Below are 27,205 nucleotides of genomic sequence, written 5' to 3'. Positions count from 1 at the left end.
ACTTTTCACACCTCATTCGATTGCCCCATGGAGCTTCTGCCTGGCCATGATTGGCTGCATCCTCTCGAGCATCCAACACCACTCTGCAAAAGTCAGGAAAAGGTCCTTTTTTCCACAGACCGAGATAGCACATGTGTTTAGACCTGTTTTTTGCTTGTCCTCAGGGTGCAAACACTTTCTGGTGCCAGAAAATTTCAACACAACAGTTCTATGGGTCAACCACACCACATTTTACTAGACCAGGACAAGTGGTATTGTTATTTAGAGGATGCAGGCACTGATCACAAAAATGAGGTAGTGAAAAGTACCAGCCAGTTATACTTGTGGTGCCGTCTGTGCCTGTTTACAGCAGGTGGAAGTTTAAGGTGTTTGTGCTTAGATGTGTTTATAATGTAAAAACCTTTGAAGCATTCTAACCTGAAAGTGCTATGTAAATAACCTATTACGGTCACTGCAAGTTATGTTTTTCTTAAAATTGTTCAGCTGTAGGTATTTTGAATGTGATACCAAATCAGTCAAGCATCTCTATTTTTTAAATCGGTTTCAGGACTAAAGTCTTTGTTTCAGTCTTCTGTTGTACATAAATAAATAAAGCAGGAACAGTGTTATGACCAATTCACATGGTAAACTGGGGCAGGTGCAGAATATATGGGCACAGAGGGAGATTGGGGAGTGACGACAATACAGTTCTTCCCCCCAAAGACTCCAGTCAGTGGCTGCAGGTGGATGCTGATGTCGTGGTTTGGAAGAAGCAGTGATTGTGTTTGCATCAGGCAGTTTTATAGGTCATTAGCAAACAGGAAACAAAAAATGCATAATGAATTTGGCAACTTGTCTGTTGTTGGCTGCCTGAAGTGTGTGTGTGTGTGTGTGTGCAGGGTTGTACACTTGTTATTGTTCATGTTGTTATCCTTAAGAAGCCAGTGTGGTCAGGCTCTTGTTAGCCAACTTTTTGACTTCTTACAAGTCCCAGCAGAAGCACACTTGTTTTAAAACATCTGTGTTTGAAGGCTGGCAGAGTTCAGCCAAACACAACAGAGCAGAACTGTTCTTGCAATGTATTTTGGTGACTTTGCTGAGAAGACAAGTACAAATGTAAAATAAGGCGGTACATTCCAGCCACGCTGAGTGATTAGGCCTCATTTGGATGTCTTGTGCACACTGTGACAAGCGCCTTGTTTTAGGGCGAGGTAGTTGCTTGGATCGAAGGCCCACAGTGTCTAGGATTATGTGTCAATTTACCACCCAGCTGCAGCTTGAGACTCTACAGCAGAACATGACTACCTCTAATTAGGCCATGCTACCAATTAGGGCTCTGCAATAAGCCAGCGAGGAAGGCACTCTGGGAAAGTAAAACCTACCATTGTTTCCTCACATGAAAAAAAGCTGTTTTTCCAACTCCAGCAGCTGTCGAAGCCTGGCATCTGTGTTGACCGGGTTCTCCCTGACTTATGTTCATTCTGTGATGTAGTGAAGATGGTTATTATTCTTGGGTGCTGTGACCACAGAGCATTAATTTTGAACCATGTCAGGTTTGACTTACATTAATGTGATTCAATGATAAGACAGTAAACCATAGGTCCAAAACTGCCATCTATTCACATCACGACCATGACCTCAGCTCTGTCTCATAATCCTGCAGGTAGCCAAGGTCAGTTCCCCATAACTCAGAATGTGACGGTGGTGGAGGGGGGCACGGCCAACATGACCTGCCGTGTGGATTACAATGATGAACACTTCCCTCCAGTGGTCGAATCCTGCACAACAGACCCTGTCTTTGGGGACAAGAAAGGTGAGTAATAGAGCATAATGGTGTAATGATAAAAATGATGAGCTATGCATAAAGATGTCTGTGGATTACATTAGCATGGTGGTCGTCTGTATTAATTTGTCAAACGTGGAAATTGTCTTCGTGCCTGCCTGCGAGACTGAATACAGAAGAAGACATCATAAGAAAGGAGTACATTACCCCTAATGTCAAAGCAGCATTGTAATGAATCAATGTCTCCATTGATGTCTCAGGGCACATACTAAAAATATGTTTCTGAATTGAAATTTCGTAATCAGGCAACAGTGACTTTGTTGTTTACAACACTGTAGTGCCTGTGGATTGCCAACTGATTGGGTTCAATTAGCATTTTTGCTTGCCCTAATTTGTATGGGTGTTTGGATGTCATTCTGAACACACGCATGCTGTTACAACCTCGTGAAATAAACCAGACTGAATTAGAATGTGCTCTCACTGGCCTGTTCCAATTTAAAAGTGACAAAAGTCTGTGGTTGATAAATTGGAAGTGGGGTAGCAGGGATTGTGACAGTGGGCTAGTGTTGCGTGGGTTGGAGGTGTTTCTCATCTTATTACCATTTCATTTGTGCGGTAGCTGCTAATACAATATCATAGGCTCTGTGATTGAAAATGAACTTTCTTTTGAATAACAATTGGTAGGACAGAGAGATAGAAGATGGAAAGGGAAGGAACAGAAGAGTCACAGTCTGGATTGTGGAAATACTTTCCTTCGTGCAAGTGATTGGATTTAATAATGAGGTCTAAGGTATTTTATTAGGTGGGATAACTTCAAAATACAATTTAACAAAAGCTCACCAGATGTTAAATATAGACTGCCGTGGTGTCGAGCAAAAGTCATCCCATCAAAACGATGCAGTGTGTCCTCTAGGATTTATATTGGCAGCAGGAGCAGGGCATTGATAATTATTCATTCATTCATTCATTCATTTTCTATACCTGCTTACTCAAGAGTCACAGGGAAGCTGGAGCCTACTGCAGCAGTCATAGGGCATGACACATGGGTGCACCCTGGACAGGACACCAGTCTATCGTAGTGCCACATGGAAACAGACAAACTCATTTACACATGCACTCACACCGACAGTCAATTTAGAGTCGCTAAGGAAAGAGAAGAAGAAGAAGAGCCTTTATTGTCATTGTACATAGATAGAATGCATACAACAAAATTTGTACTCTGCATTTAGCCCATCGTAATTACAGTTACCCACAATCCAGCTACTAGGAGCAGTGGACAGCGAGAGTCCAATGCCTGATGACCAACTCCAGATGAAAAGATGCTTCATTGTTCAGGGACAGAAGAAGGAACAAACCCTAAATAAACATGGTTTTGGTAGTGGGCGGAACCTGGAGTACCTGGATGGAACTCCAGAACAAGCAAACTCCACACAGAAAGGACCAGGTGGGAAGCTTCTTTCTAAGAGGCAACACAGCTACCCACTAAGCCACCCTGCTGCCCATAATTGTTATTATTATTATTAATGTTGTTACTTGAAAATATGTCTTTAAAATGTTTTCAAAAGTGGACCTTTATTCTCGACAAGGGGGATGGAGGGATGGCCCTCCCTTTTTGTTTCCTCACCTCTCTGGCTATGTTAGTGTACTGTCTCTGTAAAAGCAGAGGGAAAACATCCAAAACATTAAGACAAAACATGGGTTATTTTTTGTGCGAAATTACACCATATTGTACACTGCATCAAGGGTATATTAAATGTGCCCTTCATCAGAACACACTTGGTGCATATTTTAAGCAAAGGAGAATGAAATGTTTTTAAAACTGGCATTGAGTGCTACCTGTTATCACTCCACGCTTATGAAGCACTGTGAGACTGATGCTCTTTCAGATACACAAGATGTAATGTTTCATAGAGGAAACATTAGAAACAAAAACTGATGAATGTGAAATGAAATTCCTGAGTTTGTTTCAACATCAGAGCATATGCTGATCAAATAAATGTGCACGGGTGCATGTTACAGAGAAGCCAGCTACTGTGTAAACAATTATTCTAATCCAATTACACTTGTTCCACAAATCTGATTGGTTAATCGTGTGAGATTTCAGACCATAAACAATATCTAGTAGATGTGGCAAAATATTCGTCTGTTTAACATTTGATGTATAACTCTGCGCCATGACTGCGTTGCTGCGCAGGTGTCACTAATGGCACTGTCAGCTGAGAGGTGAGGTGATGGTCTAGTGGTTAAAGCTTTGGGCTTGAGACCAGAGGATCCTCGGTTCAAACCCCAGCTGACCGGAAAATCACTAAGGGCCCTTGGGCAAGGTCCTTAGTCCCCTAGTTGCTCCCGGTGTGTAGTGAGCTCCTTGCATGGCAGCAGCCTCACATCGGTGTGAATGTGAGGCGTTGATGTGTAAACGATTTGCCGACTGAATTACTTACAGAAAAATAAACTGTGCAAAATAAACCGGCTCTGCTAAAAGTCAAATTTCGGCTGTAAAATCCAGCATTAATGTCTGCAAATCATCAGACACAACAGGGTCATTTCCTAATTTTACTGTGATGACCCACTACCACAAAATGTATATAGAGTACACACTGCAGTGGTTTTGCTTTTCAGAGATATCTAGTTGCATTTAATGAACAAGGTTTGAAAAGCCGGTAATTCCATCTGCAAACTGTGATGAAAGTTTCAAAGATGATCTCATTTCATTTGGCCTTGTTGACCTCAGCAAAGGCGTGATGTCGTCTATGAACACAGCAGCTTGAATACTTACGTACGTGCTGCCATTTGAAAGCATGTCCAGAGCGCTCAGAAAGCACAATATGTATGAGCCACTTCACCATTCCTGGGCAGCCATTTATATTGCATGACAGGATCCCGTTTTCCGAGGAATATGGATGACAAACTGAATGTAGTCCACTCAGCAGAGGCTGTCTGGGCTAAGTGTGAGAACACTTCCTCTCCATCTTTTTAAACAGCCAAATGAAAAGCTTTATTGGCACAACTAATACAGCGCCTGTGAGGCCATAAGGAGAAATGGGAGGCGTAGAACACAACGGACTCCATGCGAGGAAGAGGGTAGGACACCTGGGATGAAATCTCTGCTGTGCCAAATCACCAGTTAATTGCTTGGCAAAGGCCTGTAACTGTCCTTCTTTTCCTGTTTGTTGTGCTTTCTTGTAGGAGCCAATGAAAAATGTTAGTTTGAACCTTATACCTGCTTTTCATTCCAACGACTAACTGCAGACTGGCTGAGTGTCAGGACGGCTGTTCTGTCCTTCTGATGAGGAGATTTACACAGACTGTGTTTTTCCAAATAGATAAGGTTGATAGCAGCATGATGATTAGATTTTGTCCTCTGCTACATACTTACAAAAATACCTCATTTACTTCTTTATGAATTTAATTTTATTGCTTTGTGACCTCAAATCAAATGTATTCATGTAATACGAAGAAAGTCAGCCGAGATTTTATTGTTTATTTATATCAAAGATAAAACTATCTTTATGCTATGACTAGTGAAGTCGGCAGGTGGAAGATGTTGTCTTGATGGCTTCCCTCACTGTTCTCCTTTGTGCACTTACATAGAGCGTTGTAACACCGTGGTTGTTTGGAGCGTTTTGGACCTTGGTGCATTTTCTACCTCCACTCAGTTTATACATAAATGCTGGACTCACAGTTGAAGCTGCACTAAAATAATTGGACTGGGACCAGTTGTACCTCTAATCTGATTTCATTTGTACTTTGGTGGTGGTTCATTTATCATGAAAGTGCAGTCTGACCCAGTGGACAAAATATTGACTCCATATTATAAATAAAGGTAAATCAACATGTTGAATAATGAGCAGCATATTTTATTTTGCAAGGAAAAAATATTGTTGATGATAGAAAAATCTGAATTAACTTCCTTAACTTTAAATAAATACAAGACACCTGGGTAAGGTGTGCTGTGGCATCAAAACCTTTGTTGAATTTTTCTCACAAAAGGAGTTACAGTTTGGTACACGGACCAAAGGTAATTCGAAGTACAGAGTGTCACGTCATGATTTTTATACACAGTAGGGCAGGCTACACATTAGGGTGGTTGTCTTGTGCACAAAGACAGTTTCTTTGAAATGCAGTCATCTGGATATGGCTCCAATCAGTTTCAACCACACCCAAAGGTCAGCAGTTTCATACATCTTATTGCCCTTTGACTCACAACGACTTCAAGCCTGGTCATGTAAACACAATAGGTTACTGCAGGTTATACTAATAAGAAAAAAGAATACAACACTATTAGATAAGATAAAAATTCAACTAAAAATAAGCCATTTATCAACAGCATAGTTTACCAGTCAAGATGCCACACCTCAAATACGGAACAACACATCAAGCACAGGATAATGCAAAATACACAATAGATACAACAATAACAAGAGAAACAATCACTCCTTTCCATTTACCAAACCAGTTATCCAAGAAATCAAAGAGAGATGTGTCAGCACCAGCTCCTTCCTGCATTAAAGCAGAATATTTTTTCAATTTAATCAGAATTTTCTGAAATGGTTCATCTGGACCATATATGGCTGTTTAACATTTGATGTATAACTCTGCACCATGACTGTGTTGCTGCGCAGGTGTCACTAATGGCACTGTCAGCTGAGAGGTGAGGTGATAGTGTAGTGGTTAAAGAGTTGGGCTTGAGACCAGAGGATCTTCGGTTCAAATCCCAGCTGACCGGAAAATCACTAAGGGTCCTTGGGCAAGGTACTTAATCCCCTAGTTGCTCCCGGTGTGTAGTGAGCTCCTTGCATGGCAGCAGCCTCACATCGGTGTGAATGTGAGGCGTTGATGTGTAAAGCACTATGAGCGCCTGATGCAGATGGAAAAGCGCTATATAAAATGCAGCCCATGTGAGAGTGACAGAAACTAGTGCAGTGACGACGATGCTGAAATTTGTGGATTTAATGGATTTAACTTGGATTTCATGGATTTAACTGGATTGATTGCTGGATTCACTGTGGATTAGACTCAGTGCAGCTGACGAGATGGAGAACCTGATTTCACAACGATTTGCCGACTGAATTACTTACAGAAAAATAAACCGTGCAAACCGTGCAAAATAAACTGGCTCTGCTAAAAGTCAAATTTCGGCCGTAAAATCCAGCATTAATGTCTGCAAATCATCAGACACAACAGGGTCATTTCCTAATTTTACTGTGATGACCCACTACCACAAAATGTATATAGAGTACACACTACAGTGGTTTTGCTTTTCAGAGATATCTAGTTGCATTTAATGAACAAGGTTTGAAAAGCCGGTAATTCCATCTGCAAACTGTGATGAAAGTTCAAAGATGATCTCATTTCATTGGCCTTGTTGACCTCAGCAAAGGCGTGTTTTCGTCTATGAACACAGCAAGCTTGAATACTTACGTACATGCTGCCATTTGAAAGCATGTCCATAGCGCTCAGAAAGCACAATATGTATAGCCACTTTGCCATTCCTGGGCAGCCATTTAGATGTGCATGACAGGATCCCGTTTTCCGAGGAATATGGATGACAAACTGATGTAGTCCACTCAGCAGAGGCTGGTCTGGGCTAAGTGTGAGAACACTTCCTCTCCATCTTTTAAACAGCCAAATGAAAAGCTTTATTGCACAACTAATACAGCTCCTGTGAGGCCATACGGAGAAATGTAGGCGTAGAACACAACGGACTCCAGTATGTATGCCAGCGTTTTTAATACGGTCAGCATATTCCGCTAAAAGTGAAGGTGCAGCACTTCTCTCCAACATTTTACATAGCACAGATTTTTTCAGCCAGTAGCAGTCTACTTGTATTGCTAATTGTTTTGTTTTGTTTGTTTTGGTGTTTGCATGCAATTCTTCCTGGATTAATTGGACTGCTTTTCTGGTCAAACTGGCTTGTACATTTGATTTATAGCAAATAAATTTAAGCCAATCCACATTTTTATTTTGTAGTGCACCACCACAATGGCAGATTCAAATCCGCAGTGGATTTGGTTCATGGCTTTGTACCTATCAGGGACAACCGTGGGAATGCCTATTGTGTCCATGCGATGCTTGCAGGGGTTGTTGCTATTCATCAGCTGGTTCCCTGGTAGATCCTGTATCTCTGAGAACTCTGAGTTTATAACATGCTGGCGAGTACCTGGTACCTTCTGTATACGAGAAGGGCTGAACAAGGACATACTTGCAGTTACCCTTCCATCCTTTAGGTAGAAGAGCCGTGCAGACTAACCGTTACCACATGTTCCACCAGATATCTACCAGGGCTGTACTCTGGTTGATTGCCATGGACAGCTGGAGTTTTCCTACCTCCAGATGTGTTATAACAGTAAACAAACAGATTTGGGTGCACATACAAAGTATGACAACAACAAGGAAATATTTCCAGTTTTACTTTACCAAATCATATTTGTATGATTTAATTGCATGGTCGAAACACATTCATAATGGGATTTTGAGAATTCTCTGACCATTGGTGGTTTTGTATTGTTAGGCATAGGAGGCCACGACCAATGATTACAACTCTTAAAGGACACTCCAGCCATGTGCCATAGCATGCATTTAGCTGGAAATACTGATGCTGGCATATTACCACAAATGCTACCTTGCAAAAAGTTGACTGTTGGCACATCAATGGTGCCATTCTTCCTTTACAGAGTTGTTTTGGCATAAAATGAATCAAAACAATTTACTTTAGTTGTAGTTCTGTTACAAATAACATTTTGAACATACATCTCATTGTGGAATTCCTGGCTCCATTCTTCCGCATATAAGTTTTTCCAGATTTGAGATCGAGTACAACCTGTTGCAGATAAAAGTGTTATAGGACAGGCTGCGGCTACTCACGTTCAGGATTTGCCCCAGCGCATGCAAACATGTTACCGGGGTAAATACTCGCAAACTATGATTAACCCATTGATACCACTTGTTTCCTTTGGTGATTTGAACAAACTTCTCTCGATCAGTGAGGAGCTGAGCTGAGATGATGACATTCATGGCAACCCCGTAGGAGAGGCAGAAACAGAAAACACTGTTAGACAATATGTTCAGTTGACATGATAGTATCCTATTGACCACTGGTCCCTTTGTAGCGGACTTTCACTCAGGGCGGTGAATTGATTACTGTTTATTTTGGTGTATAGTATTTCAACACCTTAACGTTTTTGTTAGCACACAAAAGCATAAACCTCAGCTGCTTGTGCTGAAAATGAGAAGGTAAAGGCCCAGAACTGCAGAAGTAACAATGGCAAATCTAGTTTGGTTTGTTCCATCAAATGTCTTACTACATGATCCATCCACAAATAACACCATGTCACATCAGGAAGAGGGTGTCAGAGAGCTTGTCTGGGAAGAACACATTTATCAGTTTCAGCAGTTCAGTTAGGTGGTTCCCCATATTCAGGAGTGGAAAGAAGTGTAACAACGTTCAGTGTGGTGCACCTTTCAATAGTGACATTTGGTTGTGAAAGTAATACGGTCATGCAAGATAGATGTCTAGCTGGGGATAGATAAGATAATTTGTGTTGCAAAAGCATAATGGAGACAGCATGAGGAACTTTTAAGGTGAGTGGTCTGTAGAAAGCAATGGAAGCAGAAGCCTGAATGGCCAGTGCTGAGACAATTACCCCCCCGCATGTATGGAGAAAGAGCATGAGCTATAGCATCCAGCCTGGAAGAGTAATATACCACAATTCTCAGCTTCCCGCTATGAACCTGCAACAGGACAGAAGTCCTGCTGGGTGTCAGTGACATCCTACCCATGAACTGAATACATGACAGTTCCAAGGTTGATATCTGCCCCCTCCCCTTGCACACATACCATCCTCTTTTCCCTCTGTCTCTTACTGTCTCTCTGTCCTGCACTCTCTCTCCCTCTCTGGAAATCAGCTGTTCATGGGGGGAGCACAGCAGACCGAGCGCCGCTCTTTTGAAGACCTGCCATGTCACACTTGCTGGGTGTCACGCTCGCATCATATAAAGAATAATAAAGACTGCTCTTAACCCACCTGTGGCATTAAGCAGAGACGCTTGACAGAGGAGATGATTATTATCAGCTTAGGGGCAGGTAGGATTACTTTGTCCAACACCTTCGGCCGAGCAGCAATGAGCCAGGAAGACATGGTGACATGTTCCACGTGCAGAGGATTACCAACTGCTGGTGACATTTGGCGTAGATATCCGACTGCCAACAGGGAAGGGTGGAGAACAGTCATTTATAGCTACACAGTTTGCCAGATTTAAGTAAAAAAAAAAAAACTTTTGCAAGCATCACCACCACCAACTACTGCAAAGCAACCAAATGCAGCGCTCTCCCTCAGATCCAAAACGTGGTGCTGCTTTTACGCAGCTGCTTTTACCAAAATTTCTAATAAAATAAATAAAACGAAACAACCACACTGGCCAGTTTTGTCGGTACTGACGTTTTCCCTTCAAGTGTGTGTTAAAACCGATCATGCGCTCCACTTCAGTGGGAGCCAATCTGTGTGCATACATGTGTGCGTCAGCGTGTGTGCTTTTGGAGTCCAGAGCGCAGATGGCCCCTCTGTTCACCCTCCAAAGTCTCCTCTTCCTCAGCGGGGGCACAGATTCAACCTCTCATCCTTGATTTTCTTGTCTTGTAAATTGTTATGTCACAGTCAACCACGGTATGGCAGTTTGAATGCAGCACAACAGTAGTGTGCCTGTTCTCTACATTTGTGCTGCCCTGCCAATTTGGTGTATTTCCCTAACTGCCACACGAATGCTGTCCAAGGAATTCGACTGCAGGTCGAATGCCGCACGAATTGCATGAATGTAGTTCAAATGCCACTTCGTACAGCATTCATGCAATTCATGCTGCAGGTCGAATGCAGTTCGACTGCAAGTCGAATTGCACGAATGACGTTGAAATGTCCATTCCTACGGCAGTACAAATGCAGTACAACTGACTCCACTGCCCTTCGGATGTTTCCCAACACAAGTGGCACACCAGTGTGCCGACTTCTGTAGGAATGCTGTACGAAGCGTTCAAGTGCAGCACGAATTGCACGAATGTCGTTTGAATGTCAGTTCATGTATCATTCATGCCTCCCTTGCCTAAGAAATCCAGACAATATTATCTGAGCCTGCCATAGGAACTGTATAGGTAAAACCCAAATATTTCACTGTATTTTGGCAAAATTACAGCAGCAAATTTTTTTTTTTTTTTGCTAACCTTGTGTTATTTGTTCAATCACTCAATCTACTTTTATTTGTATAACCTTTTACACAGCCCAAATGGTGACCAAATGCTTTTGTATGGTGCATCATTTGGGGGACTTGTTTCAAAGTGTGGGCCCAGTGACTGAGAAAGACCGGTCACCCCAATGGTTCAAGTTTGATCTAGGGACCTCCAACAGATGGAGATTGGATGACCTCAGAACCCTGCTTTGGTCATATAGCACCTACTATAACTCACTCAAATATGGTGATGAAAGAACATTAAGAGCTTTAAAAACATGTTCAAAATTTAGGACTATCAGTCGGCCTTGAAGAGATTCTGGCAAAGCATCCAATGCCTCAGGAGGCAGAAGCAGCGCTCCACCCGCACTGTTTACAGCTGATGACCCTGACTGGGGATGTTGTCGGGCGGTGGAAGGAATACTTTGAGGATCTCCTCAATCCCATTGTCACGTCTTCGGAAGAGGAAGCAGAGACTGGGGACTCAGAGTCGGACTCATCCATTACCCTGGCCAAAGTCACCGAGGTGGTTAGAAAGCTCCTCGGTGGCAAGGCTCCTGGGGTGGATGAAATCCGTCCTGAGTCCCTTAAGTCTCTGGATGTTGTGGGACTGTCTTGGCTGACATGCCTCTGCAACATTGCACGGCGATCGGGGACAGTGCCTCTGGATTGGCAGACCGGGGTGGTGGTCCCTCTGTTTAAGAAGGGGGACCGGAGGGTGTGTTCCAATTATAGGGGGATAACACTCCTCAGCCTCCCCGGTAAGGTCTATTCCAGAGTACTGGAGAGGAGAATTTGACCGATGGTCGAACTTCAGAAATTTGGAGGAGCAGTGTGGTTTTCGTCCTGGTCGCGGCACACTGGACCAGCTCTACATGCTCCATCGGGTGCTCGAGGGTTCATGGGAGTTCACCCAACCAGTCCACATGTGTTTTGTGGATCTGGAGAAGGCGTTCGACCGTGTCCCTAGGGGCACCCTGTGGGGAGTGCTCCGGGAGTACGGGGTTCAGGGTCCTTTGCTAAGGGCTATCCGGTCCCTGTACGACCGCAGCAGGAGCTTGGTTCGCATTGCCGGTAGTAAGTCAAACCTGTTTCCAGTGCACGTTGGCCTCCGCCAGGCTACCCTTTGTCACCGGTTCTGTTTCATTATTTTTTATGGACAGAATTTCTAGGCGCAGCCAGGGTGTAGAGGGGGTCTGGTTTGGGAACCACAGAATCTCGTCTCTGCTGTTTGCGGATGATGTGGTTCTGTTGGCTTCATCAAATCAGGACCTTCAGCGTGCACTGGGGCGGTTTGCAGCCGAGTGTGAAGCGTCCGGGATGAAAATCAGAACCTCCAAATCCGAGGCCATGGTTCTCGACCGGAAAAAGGTGCTTTGCCCTCTTCAGGTCGGTGGAGTGTCCTTGCCTCAAGTGGAGGAGTTTAAGTATCTCGGGGTCTTGTTCACGAGTGAGGGACGGATGGAGCATGAGATCGATAGACGGATCGGTGCAGCATCTGCAGTGATGCGGTCGCTGTATCGGACCGTCGTGGTGAAGAGAGAGCTGAGTAGGGGGGCAAAGCTCTCGATTTACCGATCGATCTATGTTCCGATCCTCACCTATGGTCATGAGATTTAGCTCATGACCGAAAGAATGAGATCGCAAGTACAAGCGGCCGAGATGAGTTTCCTCTGCAGGGTGGCTGGGCGCTCCCTTAGAGATAGGGTGAGGAGCTCGGTCACTCGGGAGGAGCTCCACGTCGAAAGGAGTCAGTTGAGGTGCCTCGGACATCTTTTCCGGATGCCCCCTGGACGCCTCGCTGGAGAGGTGTTCCGGGCACGTCCCATTGGGAGGAGGCCCCGGGGAAGACCCAGGACACGCTGGAGGGACTACATCTCTCGGCTGGCTTGGGAATGCCTTGGGGTTCCCCCTGAGGAGCTGGGGGAGGTGTGTGTGGATCGGGATGTCTGGGCGGCTTGCTTGAGCTGTGCCCCGCCACCCGACTCGGGATAAAGCGAAAGAAAATGGATGGATGGAGGGAATGGTTTATCAATTCCTTTTATGACATTCCTTTCTGTATCACTCTTGGTCTGTAATGTCTCAACTTTCTTTTCCTTCTTTCATTTCATCTCATCTACCCCTTGCTTCTTTCAACCAACATCTCAGCACATCATATCCACAATATTTGTCTTTCCTCTTTTCACTTGACCTTTCACATGTAACATCAAAACCAATCTGTTGCAGTTGACAACATTCAGTTCTCCTGTAAACTGATGTTTTTTCCTTAATGTTTCAAGAAATTGCAATGTTTTCTTTTTATTTATTTATTTGTTTGTTTGTTTGATTGATTATTTTTAAACACAAATTTCACATCTGTATTTTCTTCATCTGTTTTTAATATGGATCCTCTTTCCATTCTTTAACATTTTTCTTTCCCATATGTTCACAGTTTTACTCTTATCTTTAACCTTCTAACAATCAGGGAGTAAGTAATCAGTATCACCTATTGTTTATCTTTTTAGAAAACTATTTTTTTGATCATATCCTACACTGAAAAAGAACCAACTTAAAAATGCACTACAATTGGTAGACCTGAATTCACACATAACATGACTGAAGCTGACTGGTGCACGAATGAGGAATTACATGCCCCTCGTGAAAAATCAGAGCCGCCTCAAACACCTCGTGCAGCTGTTGCCACAACCATTCACGCACACCAGCGGCTGAAAGACAGCGAGTGCCCTGCGAGTGCCCATTCGACCCCCCTCTCGGCTGGTGTCGGCAAATTCCAGCTGCTACACACAAACACTGCCCCCCCCCCCACTCCCCCAACACACACACACAAAATTTAGCAACAGCATGGGGCAGTTTGTGTACAAGGGGGACAAACGAGGATTTTAGAGGCATGTTTGTGATGAGGACGACGCTGTTAAATGCCCATTATCCGAGCATCTGGCCCTCTTGCACACTACAATTCCACCTACTTTGTGTGCTGGACACTGTATATTCAATAATTATTTCATAGCGGATTAATCATTTTCTGTCACAGTTTGGCAGTTGAAAACACCTCTAATCACTTCTGGAATCACAGAGGACTGTTTCATCTGGACCCTTTTTTCCTCTCTCTCTCTCTCTCTGTCTCGTGCGCTGAGGTGGAGCACATATTTGGAATAGCCTAAAAGGTACGTATTTGCGTACGTATATGTTTGTATTGTGATAACTTGGTAAAACAGTTGCATATTCATTCCTTCTTTATAAGCAGCTGTAGAAGTATGTTTATGATATATTTAACATCTTGTTATAATGGATCAGATGAGGCACACTCTGGGCATGCACTGATGCAATGACTCATGCTCAAGATGAGCATTTACGCAGAATGTGAGCTCGCAAAAGAGCAGTTTTGCAGACAGTAACGGACAAACACAAAGTTAAAAGTTGGATCACTGTGTCAAAATGACTGTAAGCAGTGGAAGAAATAAAGCCAGCGAGAACAAGCACAAAGGCAACTGTCCAGGAACCCGTGGTTCAGTTTTAGCTGCACTATGGATGTGTTTTGTGTTGTGGCTTTTTTCGGGGTGGGGGGGGGATCCACAGTGGCCACCTCATTGTGGTGTTTTTTTTATGGTTACAGAGAGCTGGGTGAACACGCAGAATTGTTGCATTTAATGACTCTGGAACACAGGTGAACAGCAGCCTGGCGCACGGATGGTGCACGCCTGTGCAGGAGCGTCTTTTTTGGGATGTGTTTAAAAACATTTGACAACATGTTGAATAGATGCTGGGAATTGAAAACCTACACTTTAAAGGGACCAAGTGTGGGAGGGCTGGAGGTTTGGACCAAACTCACGCCTAAACGTGCACCAACATCGTGTTACATGGCAGTACATGGATCATATGTGGCGACACAAGCCATTGGAGGCTGGACGGGGCCCAAATGACAGGTCGTCGTGGCTCATAAACGTGATACCTGGCACATGTGTGGTACAGAGAGGCACATAGAGGTGCCTTAGTAGCGGATATGTGACGGCTTAAGGCGTGGACCATTCTTTGAATCATTGCTGACACACCCATGCGTGGCTCATTACTCATGACTTATTATTCGGTGGTTCATGTGGTCAGATGAGACCAAAATAAAGCTTTTTATCAATTCCACTCGCCATGTTTGGAGGATGAGTACAACCCCAAGAACACCGTCCCAACCGTCTCTCACAGTTGAAGTGTATCTACACTAAAAAAAGAGAATGTTTGAACCAACTTAAAAAAGTGTTACAATGTATAAAAACCTGAATGAATTAAGTTGTTTGAACTTAAGTTTGAAAGTTCAATCAACTCTAACTTACAAACTTAAGTTCAAACAACTTAATTCATTCAGGTTTTTATAAATTGTAACACTGTTGGTTCAAACATTCTCTTTTTTCATTGTATGATAAAAATTACAGACCTCTCCATTCTTTGTAGGTAGGAAACATGCAAAATCGACAGTGTAACAAACACTCATTTTCCTCACTGTATAGTATTGTAAAAAGACAAAAAAAAAAGCTCATGTGTGTTAGTATTCTTTATAGTTAGTGTACATATTTCTGTTCTGTGGTGCTTGTTGTCTCTATGCTTCATTTCCCTTGTTGCCTACCTTTCTGCTTACAATCCCCACGGGTGCCAATGTCAGCATTGCCATATGTCAGCATTTGAAGCTGCTCCATTCCCGCTCCACAAAGGTAGTTTGTCATTGTAGGAGTTTGTCGTCCAAAGAAATTCAGCTTTTATAGGTTTTATGTGTGACCCCTCAGCACATAATGTACAAGTAGTGATGATAAAAATACATCTGCTGTTCTTTCATAAATTAGACTCAATGTTCTGAGGCTTTTGTTTAAAAAAAAATAATTTTTTGCCTGAAGCACGGTATTAAAGATAAGGGCATTTGTCTGGATATTTTGGAAGTTTGACATAAAACAGCAAGCAAGGAAAAGAGTATTCAAATGACCTTTTTAAATCTTTTTCAACAGCTGTAGTGAAGCGAAGGGAAACATCTGTAAAGAAGCTGAAGTTCCATGTTGTATCAGTTGAGTTTGACAGCTGCTGGGTGAAGAAAGACAAAAATCTGATCTTTGCCCCGACTATAATTTGTTCCATTTTAATTCAGGTCTGACAAATGAGCATATGAAAAAAGCCCAAGAACTCACTGTTACAGCCAAGGAAAGAAGGGATTTCTGTGCCTTTCCAGAATTTTAAACAGATTGAATGCTGCGGCTTCTTGAAAATTGCACTAAGAAATTCTTCATGTGCATCAGCAACTGGTCATATGTGCCAGTAATGACAAGATTATCATAATTAACCTTCTGTTAATTTGATTGCAACATGCAACAGAAAAGGTGCTGAATGAGAATGGTGCATGAGGGCTTTAGAGACCCTTGTGGACACAGCATGATCTCAGCAGTGCATTCAACAAGCTGTGACCTGCAATTTGTCCACACAGCAGTGTCACGTCTTGTCACAGTCCTGGAAGGCGGATAAGAAATGTGGAAAGGGTGGCAGTGCGTTCATTTAATGTATCTTTGGTGAGAGTGTGAGTGATAGCGAAGGACTTTCTTCTCATCCTCTCCCGTAAGAAGCTCAGTCAAAACTCATGGTGCACCAACAGGAGTGATAACCTTGCCGGAATTCCAAAGTCGATCCATATGGGCTGGACTGTCTTTGCACATTTGTCTAAACCTGAACACAGCTCTCCTCTCATATTGTGCCAGCTGGCTCTTTGGCATTGCTTCTCCTCATTCATTATATATATCGGAGTCTTAGCTGATTGTTACCACCTCGGAGGCTTCAGAGTACACCGTGGCAAAGACAGCAAACTACAGCATACAGATCCTTACTTTGCACAGTGACAACTCAGATAGATTACATGGTACACTGGTGCACATGTGGTACACTAACATCATCACGTGGCAGGCAACATAAACATGTACATTCAATATTCTGAGAGCAGTAAGTATTATCTTTTAAGTTGTAAATGTGGTAACGTCTTTCAACATGATGGTGTCCTGCAGGGGATTTACTCAGAACTACCTGCTCCCGGTTTCATGATAACCATCAATCTTAAGCATCTGGGGTATAGGGGTACTTTCTAGATTTTCCCATACTTCCAGTTATTCCCATTTTAAGTACACTGAACAATAATATAAAGACAACACTTTTGTTTTTGCTCCCATTTTTCATGAGCTGAACTGTATCTGATCTAAAACATTTTGTATGTACACAAAACACCAATTTCTCTCAAATATTATTCACAATATATGTATGTATGTATGTAAGGTCGAGAGCCCAATGATGATAACGAGCATGCAGATGAGCGTCCCTCAGACGATTTCTGACAGTTTGTGCAGAAATTCTTTGGTCATGCAAACCGATTGTTGCAGCAGCTGTCCAGGTGGCTGATATCAGATGATCTTGGAGGTGAACATGCTGGATATGGAGGTCCGAGGCTGGTGTGGTTACATGTCGTCTGCAGCTGTGAGGCCGGCTGGATGTACCGCCAAATTCTCTGAAACGCCTTTGGAGATGGCTCATGGTTTCTTTGTTTTACTCTAAGAGGGATGCATAGATTAACTTCTTCAAGTAAAGGATTTCTTGCAAAGAAAGTAATCATCAAAGATGAATACTTCACTCGGAGGTTTGGTTGATAAAATTGTTTTAATATAGACTCCAGTTGTTAAAAACTGAATAATTCCTTTAATGGTACCTTGAGTTGAGCAGTCAATGGCACTGATCACAGCACAACACTAGCTATGGTCATATAAAGGATTCCAGTCTGAATGGAATCATTCTGATCGATTAATCCACAAGAGGGACATATTGCCCATTTTGTATGATTAAGCCATAATATGCAGTCAGATGCGTAACCTATTAGGTCATGACGCATTTCTTTTTGACAGTTTTTTTTTTCTGTACACCAGCACAATCGAGTTAGAATGAAACAATCAAGATGTGCTTGTAGTGCAAACTTTTAGCTTTAAGTAGTTTAACAAGCAGGATAGATCCTGGAGGATTTATCCTGCTGGATCTATTTATTTGAAGTTACAAGTTTTAATATTGCAGTAAAGTGCTCAGTGTTCTTGGTGGTGTTTTCATGCACTGTGATAAAGAACTGGTAAAAGAGATCAACCACTGTAAAATGAAGATTTCAAGAGTGACTACTATGATAATGAGATCTAATGACTGTGGAGCTTTTAATAGAACTACTGTTGGAGCCAGGGCAGAAGGAGGAGGAAATTGTGCAAAGATTAGCAGAGACTGAATGCAGCTGCAGCTGAATGTGAAACTCTGTTGTCAGTTCGTCACTATGCACATGAATGCACTGCCTGATTAACAAAAAGTGTCAGATCACAGTGCACTTTTAATTGCAGAAAAGCATTAATATTATGTGACTTGGGTGTGTGCAGAGTTAAAGCACTGTGTAACCCATAAGATGCATTATTTAAAAGGATGGATTTCCTATCTTCAGAAACAAGGAGACAGAGTGGCACTACGGATTATAAGAACAGTTTCTTTATACAATTTTTTTTAAGCTGTGTCATTTGATAAACGGTTGAATATACTGTAACACAACATATATCAAATCAAATCAATTTTATTTATATAGCGCCAAATCACAACAAACAGTTGCCCCAAGGCACTTTATATTGTAAGGCAAGGCCATACAATAATTACGGAAAAACCCCAACGGTCAAAACGACCCCCTGTGAGCAAGCACTTGGCAACAGTGGGAAGGAAAAACTCCCCTTTAACAGGAAGAAACCTCCAGCAGAACCAGGCTCAGGGAGGGGTAGTCTTCTGCTGGGACTGGTTGGGGCTGAGGGAGAGAACCAGGAAAAAGACATGCTGTGGAGGGGAGCAGAGATCAATCACTAATGATTAAATGCAGAGTGGTGCATACAAAGCAAAAAGAGAAAGAAACACACACATCATGGGAACCCCCCAGCAGTCTAAGTCTATAGCAGCATAACTAAGGGATGGTTCAGGGTCACCTGATCCAGCCCTAACTATAAGCTTTAGCAAAAAGGAAAGTTTTAAGCCTAATCTTAAAAGTAGAGAGGGTGTCTGTCTCCCGATCTGAATTGGGAGCTGGTTCCACAGGAGAGGAGCCTGAAAGCTGGAGGCTCTGCCTCCCATTCTACTCTTACAAACCCTAGGAACTACAAGTAAGCCTGCAGTCTGAGAGCGAAGCGCTCTATGGGGTGATATGGTACTATGAGGTCCCATAAGATAAGATGGGACCTGATTATTCAAAACCTTATAAGTAAGAAGAAGAATTTTAAATTCTATTCTAGAATTAATAGGAAACCAATGAAGAGAGGCCAATATTGGTGAGATATGCTCTCTCCTTCTAGTCCCTGTTAGCACTCTAGTTGCAGCATTTTGAATTAACTGAAGGCTTTCAGGAACTTTTAGGACAACTGATAATAATGAATTACAATAGTCCAGCCTAGAGGAAATAAATGCATTAATTAGTTTTTCAGCATCAGTCTGAGACAGACCTTTCTAATTTTAGAGATATTGCGCAAATGCAAAAAAGCAGTCTATATATTTGTTAATATGCGCATTGAATGACATATCCTGATCAAAATGACTCCAAGATTTCTCACAGTATTACTAGAGGTCAGGTAATGCCATCCAGAGTAAGGATCGGTTAGCCACCGTGTGTTCTAAGATTTGTGGGGCCAAGTACAATAACTTCAGTTGTATCTGAGTTTAAAAGCAGGAAATTAGAGGTCATCCATGTCTTTATGTCTGTAAGACAATCCTGCAGTTTAGCTAATTGGTGTGTGTCCTCTGGCTTCATGGATAGATAAAGCTGGGTATCATCTGCGTAACAATGAAAATTTAAGCAATGCTGTCTAATAATACTGCCTAAGGGAAACATGTATAAAGTGAATAAAATTGGTCTTACCACAGAACCTTGTGGAACTCCATAATTAACCTTAGTCTGTGAAGAAGATTTCCCATTTACATGAACAAATTGTAATCTATTAGATAAATATGATTCAAACCACTGCAGCGCAGTGCCTTTAATACCTATGGCATACTCTAATCTCTGTAATAAAATTTTATGGTCAACAGTATCAAAAGCAGCACTGAGGTCTAACAGAACAAGCACAGAGATGAGTCCACTGTCTGAGGCCATAAGAAGATCATTTGTAACCTTCACTAATGCTGTTTCTGTACTATGATGAATTCTAAAACCTGACTGAAACTCTTCAAATAGACCATTCCTCTGCAGATGATCAGTTAGCTGTTTTACAACTACCCTTTCAAGAATTTTTGAGAGAAAGGAAGGTTGGAGATTGGCCTATAATTAGCTAAGATAGCTGGGTCAAGTGATGGCTTTTTAAGTAATGGTTTAATTACTGCCACCTTAAAAGCCTGTGGTACATAGCCAACTAATAAAGATAGATTGATCATATTTAAGATCGAAGCATTAATTAATGGTAGGGCTTCCTTGAGCAGCCTGGTAGGAATGGGGTCTAATAGACATGTTGATGGTTTGGAGGAAGTAACTAATGAAAATAACTCAGACAGAACAATCAGAGAGAAAGAGTCTAACCAAATACCGGCATCACTGAAAGCAGCCAAAGATAACGATATGTCTTTGGGATGGTTATGAGTAATTTTTTCTCTAATAGTTATGAAGTCATGAAGTCATTACTAGTTAAAGCTAAAGGAATACTCGGCTCAATAGAGCTCTGACTCTTTGTCATCCTGGCTACAGTACTGAAAGAAACCTGGGGGTTGTTCTTATTTTCTTCATTAGTGATGAGTAGTAAGATGTCCTAGCTTTACGGAGGGCTTTTTTATAGAGCAACATATTCTTTTTCCAGGCTAAGTGAAGATCTTCTAAATTAGTGAGACGCCATTTCCTCTCCAACTTACGGGTTATCTGCTTTAAGCTGCGAGTTTGTGAGTTATACCACGGAGTCAGGCACTTCTGATTTAAAGCTCTCTTTTTCAGAGGAGCTACAGCATCCAAAGTTGTCCTTCAATGAGGATGTAAAACTATTGACGAGATACTCTATCTCACTTACAGAGTTTAGGTAGCTACTCTGCACTGTGTTGGTATATGGCATTAGAGAACATAAAGAAGGAATCATATCCTTAAACCTAGTTACAGCGCTTTCTGAAAGACTTCTAGTGTAATGAAACTTATTCCCCACTGCTGGGTAGTCCATCAGAGTAATGTAAATGTTATTAAGAAATGATCAGACAGAAGGGAGTTTTCAGGGAATACTGTTAAGTCTTCAATTTCCATACCATAAGTCAGAACAAGATCTAAGATATGATGAAAGTGGTGGGTGGACTCATTTACATTTTGAGCAAAGCCAATTGAGTCTAATAATAGATTAAATGCAGTATTGAGGCTGTCATTCTCAGCATCTGTGTGGATGTTAAAATCGCCCACTATAATTATCTTATCTGAGCTAAGCACTAAGTCAGACAAAAGGTCTGAAAATTCACAGAGAAACTCACAGTAACGACCAGGTGGACGATAGATAATAACAAATAAAACGGGTTTTTGGGACTTCCAATTTGGATGGACAAGACTAAGAGTCAAGCTTTCAAATGAATTAAAGCTCTGTCTGGGTTTTTGATTAATTAATAAGCTGGAATGGAAGATTGCTGCTAATCCTCCGCCTCGGGCCCGTGCTACGAGCATTCTGGCAGTAGTGTGACTGGGGGGTTGTTGACTCATTTAAACTAACATATTCATCCTGCTGTAACCAGGTTTCTGTAAGGCAGAATAAATCAATATGTTGATCAATTATTATATCATTTACTAACAGGGACTTAGAAGAGAGAGACCTAATGTTTAATAGACCACATTTAGCTGTTTTAGTCTGTGGTGCAGTTGAAGGTGCTATATTATTTTTTCTTTTTGAATTTTTATGCTTAAATAGATTTTTTACTGGTTATTAGTGGTCTGGGAGCAGGCACCATCTCTACGGGGATGGGGTAATGAGGGGATGGCAGGGGGAGAGAAGCTGCAGAGAGGTGTGTAAGACTACAACTCTGCTTCCTGGTCCCAACCCTGGATAGTCACGGTTTGGAGGATTTAAGAAAATTTCAAGAAATACTACGTTCATACACAGAAGCGGTAGCTCAGTGGGACAGGACCTGGACTACCACTATGTATACCTGGCTGCAGCACATACATGGTTACTTTTGAGAGGTGGGTATAGACAACTTGTCTGCCCCAGTAGTTGCCATCCATGAATCAAAGTGGTTCCATGGTTTCCTCAACAGCTTGAATTGATATCATTCAAATTATATGGGAACCAGACACATCTGCTAGTTCATGTGATATTTAGTCTGATAGATGTGATTTGGTTTAGAGATGCTATTTAACTGTCAGCCCCTCTGCCAATAATGATTTTAAAAGAAGCAAAGTAGATTACATTGCATAATGCATACTTAAGAGCACAATTACACACTACAATACTCGTAAATACTCAATCCCCAGGAATACTTAATTGCACTAAGTTTAGAAGTTGTAAATCATTACTTCTCTCCATGACTATAGTAATTAAAATTTCAATTTATTTAATTTATATAGCACCAAATCACAACAAAACTGCCCCAAGGTGCTTCACACAAGGTCTAACCTTAGTTAGACCTTATAGTACCACCCAGTCCAGTTAACCCTCTGGGGCCGATGCCGTCGTATACGACGGCTGAGACCAAGCTTTACTAAATTATAAATAAGTTTTAAATGATGTGAGGTAGGAACTTACTTTTTTTTTTTTTGCTGAAAAGTTAACTCCGCGAACTTTCGAGCTAGCCATCGGCCATCTTTGTACTCCTCATAGAAGCTGTGTGATGATGTGTGCAATGTGAGTGTCCAATCGGAATTAGTTCACCGTCACATGGTTTTCCAAAATCCAATTGTAGGGCAGATTTACCTCATGTAAAAAGGCAAAGATCGTTTTCAGAGTGATATGTTACTAGTTGGCCCGTTTGAATAACCCCCTGGGTGCTCCAATGACTACATACTATTGGTCTCCATGCACCCTGCGCCATTGCACACAGGGATCAGAGAAGCAGACGGAGCAGATGGAGAGCCTCTGATGACAATCTCACATGCTCAAGCAAAGAGTGTGTAACTATCAGGATTGCTCCACTAGTTTGCATGTGAATGTTACTGGATAACTCTGTTGCTTTCTTGGCGTAAAGCCCTGTTTACCATATCAATGGAGTGATGGGGAGGGCCGCTCCTCAGACTGTAAGGAGCCAAAGTGGGCCAAAGTGTGAATGAAAGCTGTTTGAGCAGCACAGAACACTCCAAAACACAGTAGAAGTAGAAGTTTGTGATTTAACCTTTGTGTATTAGCAGACAGAAATTGCTTTGAGATGAAGACAACAAAACGCATAGACCATTTTGTATATATTGTTCAAAATGTGCATTTGTGTTTATTGTTTGAACCTTTTTGTTGTACAGTCTTTGACACAAGACCTCAAATTACCTTTATAAAGTGTCAAAACAGTTGTTTATTATAGTTTGCTGTGTGTTTTGAATAAATGTGTGTGGAAAATTATATTTCGCTTTACTTTTTCCTTTCTTATTTTTGATTGTAAACCTTTATTATACTTATAAAACACAACAAAAGCATATATATTATGAAAGCAAAGGTTGTCCTGAAAAAAAGAGACATAAAACTTGATTGTGGGATGCAGGGAGAGCTGTTAACAGCAATAATAAAACATTTATGCCGGGCAAGTGAACTGTCCAAAAAATGCCCTCGGACCCCGGAGGGTTAATAGTTCTAGTATTCCATTGCTGTGAGCAGGGAGCTCAATGGGATAAGGAGTTAGACAACCAATATGTAATCTTGGGTTCCATTCCCTGTCATGCTACCTGTTTGTGTCCTTGCACAAGGCATTCTTCTGTCTTGTCCAGTACCCTCACAAAGGGGTACCCACATTGGGTGGGGAAGTAATTTGCATGGGAACTGGCATCCCATCCAGGGTGAGTCAGAGATTCTCCACTGCTTCAGGGTATCTCGAGATAAGCACCTTCAAGATAAGGGTGTCAGGGCTTATATAAGACGTTTTTCTACATGTGTTTACCTGCCTTTGTTACCTTGTATCAAAACAAACTTTTTGATCAAAACCTCACTTGAGGTTCACTAGAAGTGATATTTCATGAAAATGAGCTGTAGCCACGGTAACACAGCATTCATACATTAGGCCAATTAGCAGAGAGTGTTGAAGGGAGCTGGTTTGCTGCCTCTATGAAGAAATCGATTTGGACCATATGCCTTGTGTAGAATTATCACTTTTTTATGTTTCTGGGGTTGTAAATTATTATTATTGAGCAGCACAAATGGGAGCAGAGCTGTCCTTTGCCATCTTCATTATGATTTACTCCACTTTTAGCTTCTGTGGGAAAAGGATAAAACTGAGGCAGCAGTGTTGTAGAGAATAGTAATGACATTTCTGGAGGCATGCAGGTAGAGAGCACAATTTTTTTGTCAGATACACTGAATATGAATAATGCAATTAATGGGAAGCTACTGCAGGATGCATGTCAACAGCAGATAACAAATTGCTTGTTTGATCTACAGTATACATATGCCTGCACCACAGAAAGAAACGAGGTATGCATACATACTGTGGCAAATTCAACATCACTATCTCATCTCATTTCCGAGTTCCAGAATTTAATGGTTCGTCATTCGCGACATTTAATAGGGGCATTCAGCTTGGATCATAAAGGTCACAAAGCAGAATTGATCTTAATTGGCTTGTAGTAATCAAAATGCTGTTATGTGCTAAATGAATGCCCTAATGAGAGCATTAAAACATTCATTAGTTTGAGAGAATGAAGGATAATTACCAAGGATGCAATTACAGGAGTGAGTACCAGTGAAGGCACATTTAAACCTACATTCTTGTAAACACACAACATTTGATGGTTGGGTCAAAAAGGGAAAACCATCAGAGTGCAGCACACAATGAAGATAATTTTGCAAATGGATTCACAGGTAAGGATTTCCTGCATTTGCTTTCAAGCAGACAAGAATCTCAGTAATGCAGAGAAATGTTTCCCAGGACAAAGGGCACAGGTTTGTTTGTGCAAACGTTGTGTTTACGTTTGAGGACTAATTTAAGTAGCGACAAAATGTGGAAAGGGCCTCATGGCCACGTCTAATGCCTTTCTTTAGGGACTAATGGGCTTTTAAGTGTACTGGGTTACCTCCGTCAGACCTGAGACGGGAATCCAGCTTTATGGAACTCAACAATCTACACTGGTAACATGAGTGCAGCTTTTCGCTGTGGTATATAATAAGCAGTCTGCAACATGAAAATCATTTGAAAGGGGATTTGCATTTTAGACTACTGAAGGAATTGTACTTGAATTCCTTTAAGAGTTTTCCTCTGAAATGGGTAATCTGAATGGCAAATCAAAAGAGACTCAACAAAAAAGTGTTGTATGAAAATGTTCAGTATTTCACAGCTGATTTTAACTCTTAACACAGTTATAACATTGACAGTGTTAACATATGCACAGTGTTGGATTTATTTCTGACAGTTGATGGGATCAATGTTGATTTTATGCCCTACAAGGGTAAGTTTAACTATTTTGAGGTGTAAGTTTCACCCTGTAGAAAAGCTGTGTAATCAGTGGAGGCCATGATTGCAGAACCAGAGAAACTGAGAGTTTGGGTTTGCTGTTGTCCTGGATCAAGTCTCGAATCTAGGGTAAGATCCAGGCTTTCGACAAGTAAGGATAGAGTCAGCTTTCTGGAATTAGGGAAACCGGGGCCTCTTCCAGGAGCCAGACCTGTGGGGAGGGGGTGCTGAGTCTACAGCCACAGGGCTTGGTTGGGCTCATCATGAACAAACAACATGGTATCAACCTCTATGTGGGCTCTCCACCCTCAAGATGAGAGTAAAGGGTCTAGTGTGCTGTTCTGTGGATCTGATTGTTATTATTAGTAATAGTAGTAGTATTTGTTTTTATTTATTTGAATTTTTCCATTATTTTCATCAGTTTTATTGAAATTTTAAAGAGGGATTCAAAACGCTGACACAAAAAAGTGTACAATCAAGCTAATGTCAGTGGGGTAACAAAAAAAAAGTCAAAAAATATATTCAGTCTCATTATTCACCACTTGAAAAGGCAAAGTGTGATAGTTGATGGGAGAATTCCCCCGTCTTACCTTCCTTCCTTTGAGCACTGCAAATGAGTCCAATTTGAGTAGCATCTGCTTTGTGGGATCTCAGCGAGTGCCGGCAGTAACAATGGCCCTCTGGAACAAGGCCCTTTCCTTCTCTTAATTGCAGTCATGTGTGGTGGGAAAGAGGCTCCTGCCTGTACCAGTAGCCCTGAAAACATCCACATTCACCCACACAGTCACTGAGTGAGCACAGCCAGCAGCAAACGTGCTCTTAATTGCAAAGAGTGGAGCTCCTGGCTGGAATGAAGCAAGAGTAGTGCCAGAACCCTATGTTCTCACTGCAGAGGACAGCTTCTGCTTTCACATTCCATGGCCCAGTTTCATGAAACAGTCTAATCTTGTTTAGTTGAATAAACTCACTTTGCTGACCAATTTTTTGACGTTAGTCGTTGCATAAAGCGGCTAAAGTTTCGTGTTGCCCGACTAAAGATTTTAGCCTGATACAGAGGAGGTAAATCTTATTTTAGTCGACAAAACTTAAGTGTCTTACCTCAAAAAATGGCTGAAAGAACGGGTGTTCCGGGACCCAAATAATCCATTGGAGATTTTTACAGCCAGCCAGATTTTTACGCCTGTGGAACCTTTCAGCAGGTTATCAGCAACACCATCCACGTCTCCAAGTCGAACGTGTGCCGAATCATGAGGAATGTTAGCTTGGCATATCGCTCGTATTGCTCCAAAAGGAAAGCTTCCTCCGCTTTTGGCCATGGTTGTAGCAGACAACAAACCCGGAAGTAAACAAAACTCTCACGCATTGGAGGCGCTTCTTGGGAACGGCACTCACAAGGTCACTATACCCATGAAAACTGTCAACTAACGTAAAATGGGTAATCTACAAGTTTAGCGTCAATGTGAAATGGAGATTAGATAGCTAATCTTGGGCAACTAACCTTAGCCGACTAAGTAAGTTTAGTAGACTAAAAGTTTAGACTGCAACCGGGCCCAGGACTGGCTCAAACGGGTTTAAAAAAAACGCAAATAATTGCCAAATGGGACGCAACTATGCAGATGTGAAACAATT

The 27,205-nt window shown here is 41.9% G+C and overlaps 1 protein-coding gene across 2 annotated transcripts in view; it reads left to right on the top strand.

Annotated features, from left to right (window-relative positions):
• LOC117508633 (cell adhesion molecule 2-like) overlaps positions 1-27,205 on the top strand; it is a 717,110-nt gene that overhangs the window by 534,905 nt on the left and 155,000 nt on the right. For both annotated transcript variants that reach the window (XM_034168436.1, XM_034168434.1), the window contains exon 3: positions 1,643-1,792. In XM_034168436.1, the coding sequence (XP_034024327.1) occupies positions 1,643-1,792 (150 nt within the window). The remainder of the gene's footprint in view (positions 1-1,642; positions 1,793-27,205) is intronic.

This window comes from Thalassophryne amazonica, chromosome 4 (genome assembly GCF_902500255.1).
Source record: "Thalassophryne amazonica chromosome 4, fThaAma1.1, whole genome shotgun sequence".
In the NCBI taxonomy this organism is placed as follows: Eukaryota; Metazoa; Chordata; class Actinopteri; order Batrachoidiformes; family Batrachoididae; genus Thalassophryne; species Thalassophryne amazonica.
Note: the sequence above shows the minus strand (reverse complement) of the source record. Positions and strands in the feature narration are given on the sequence as shown.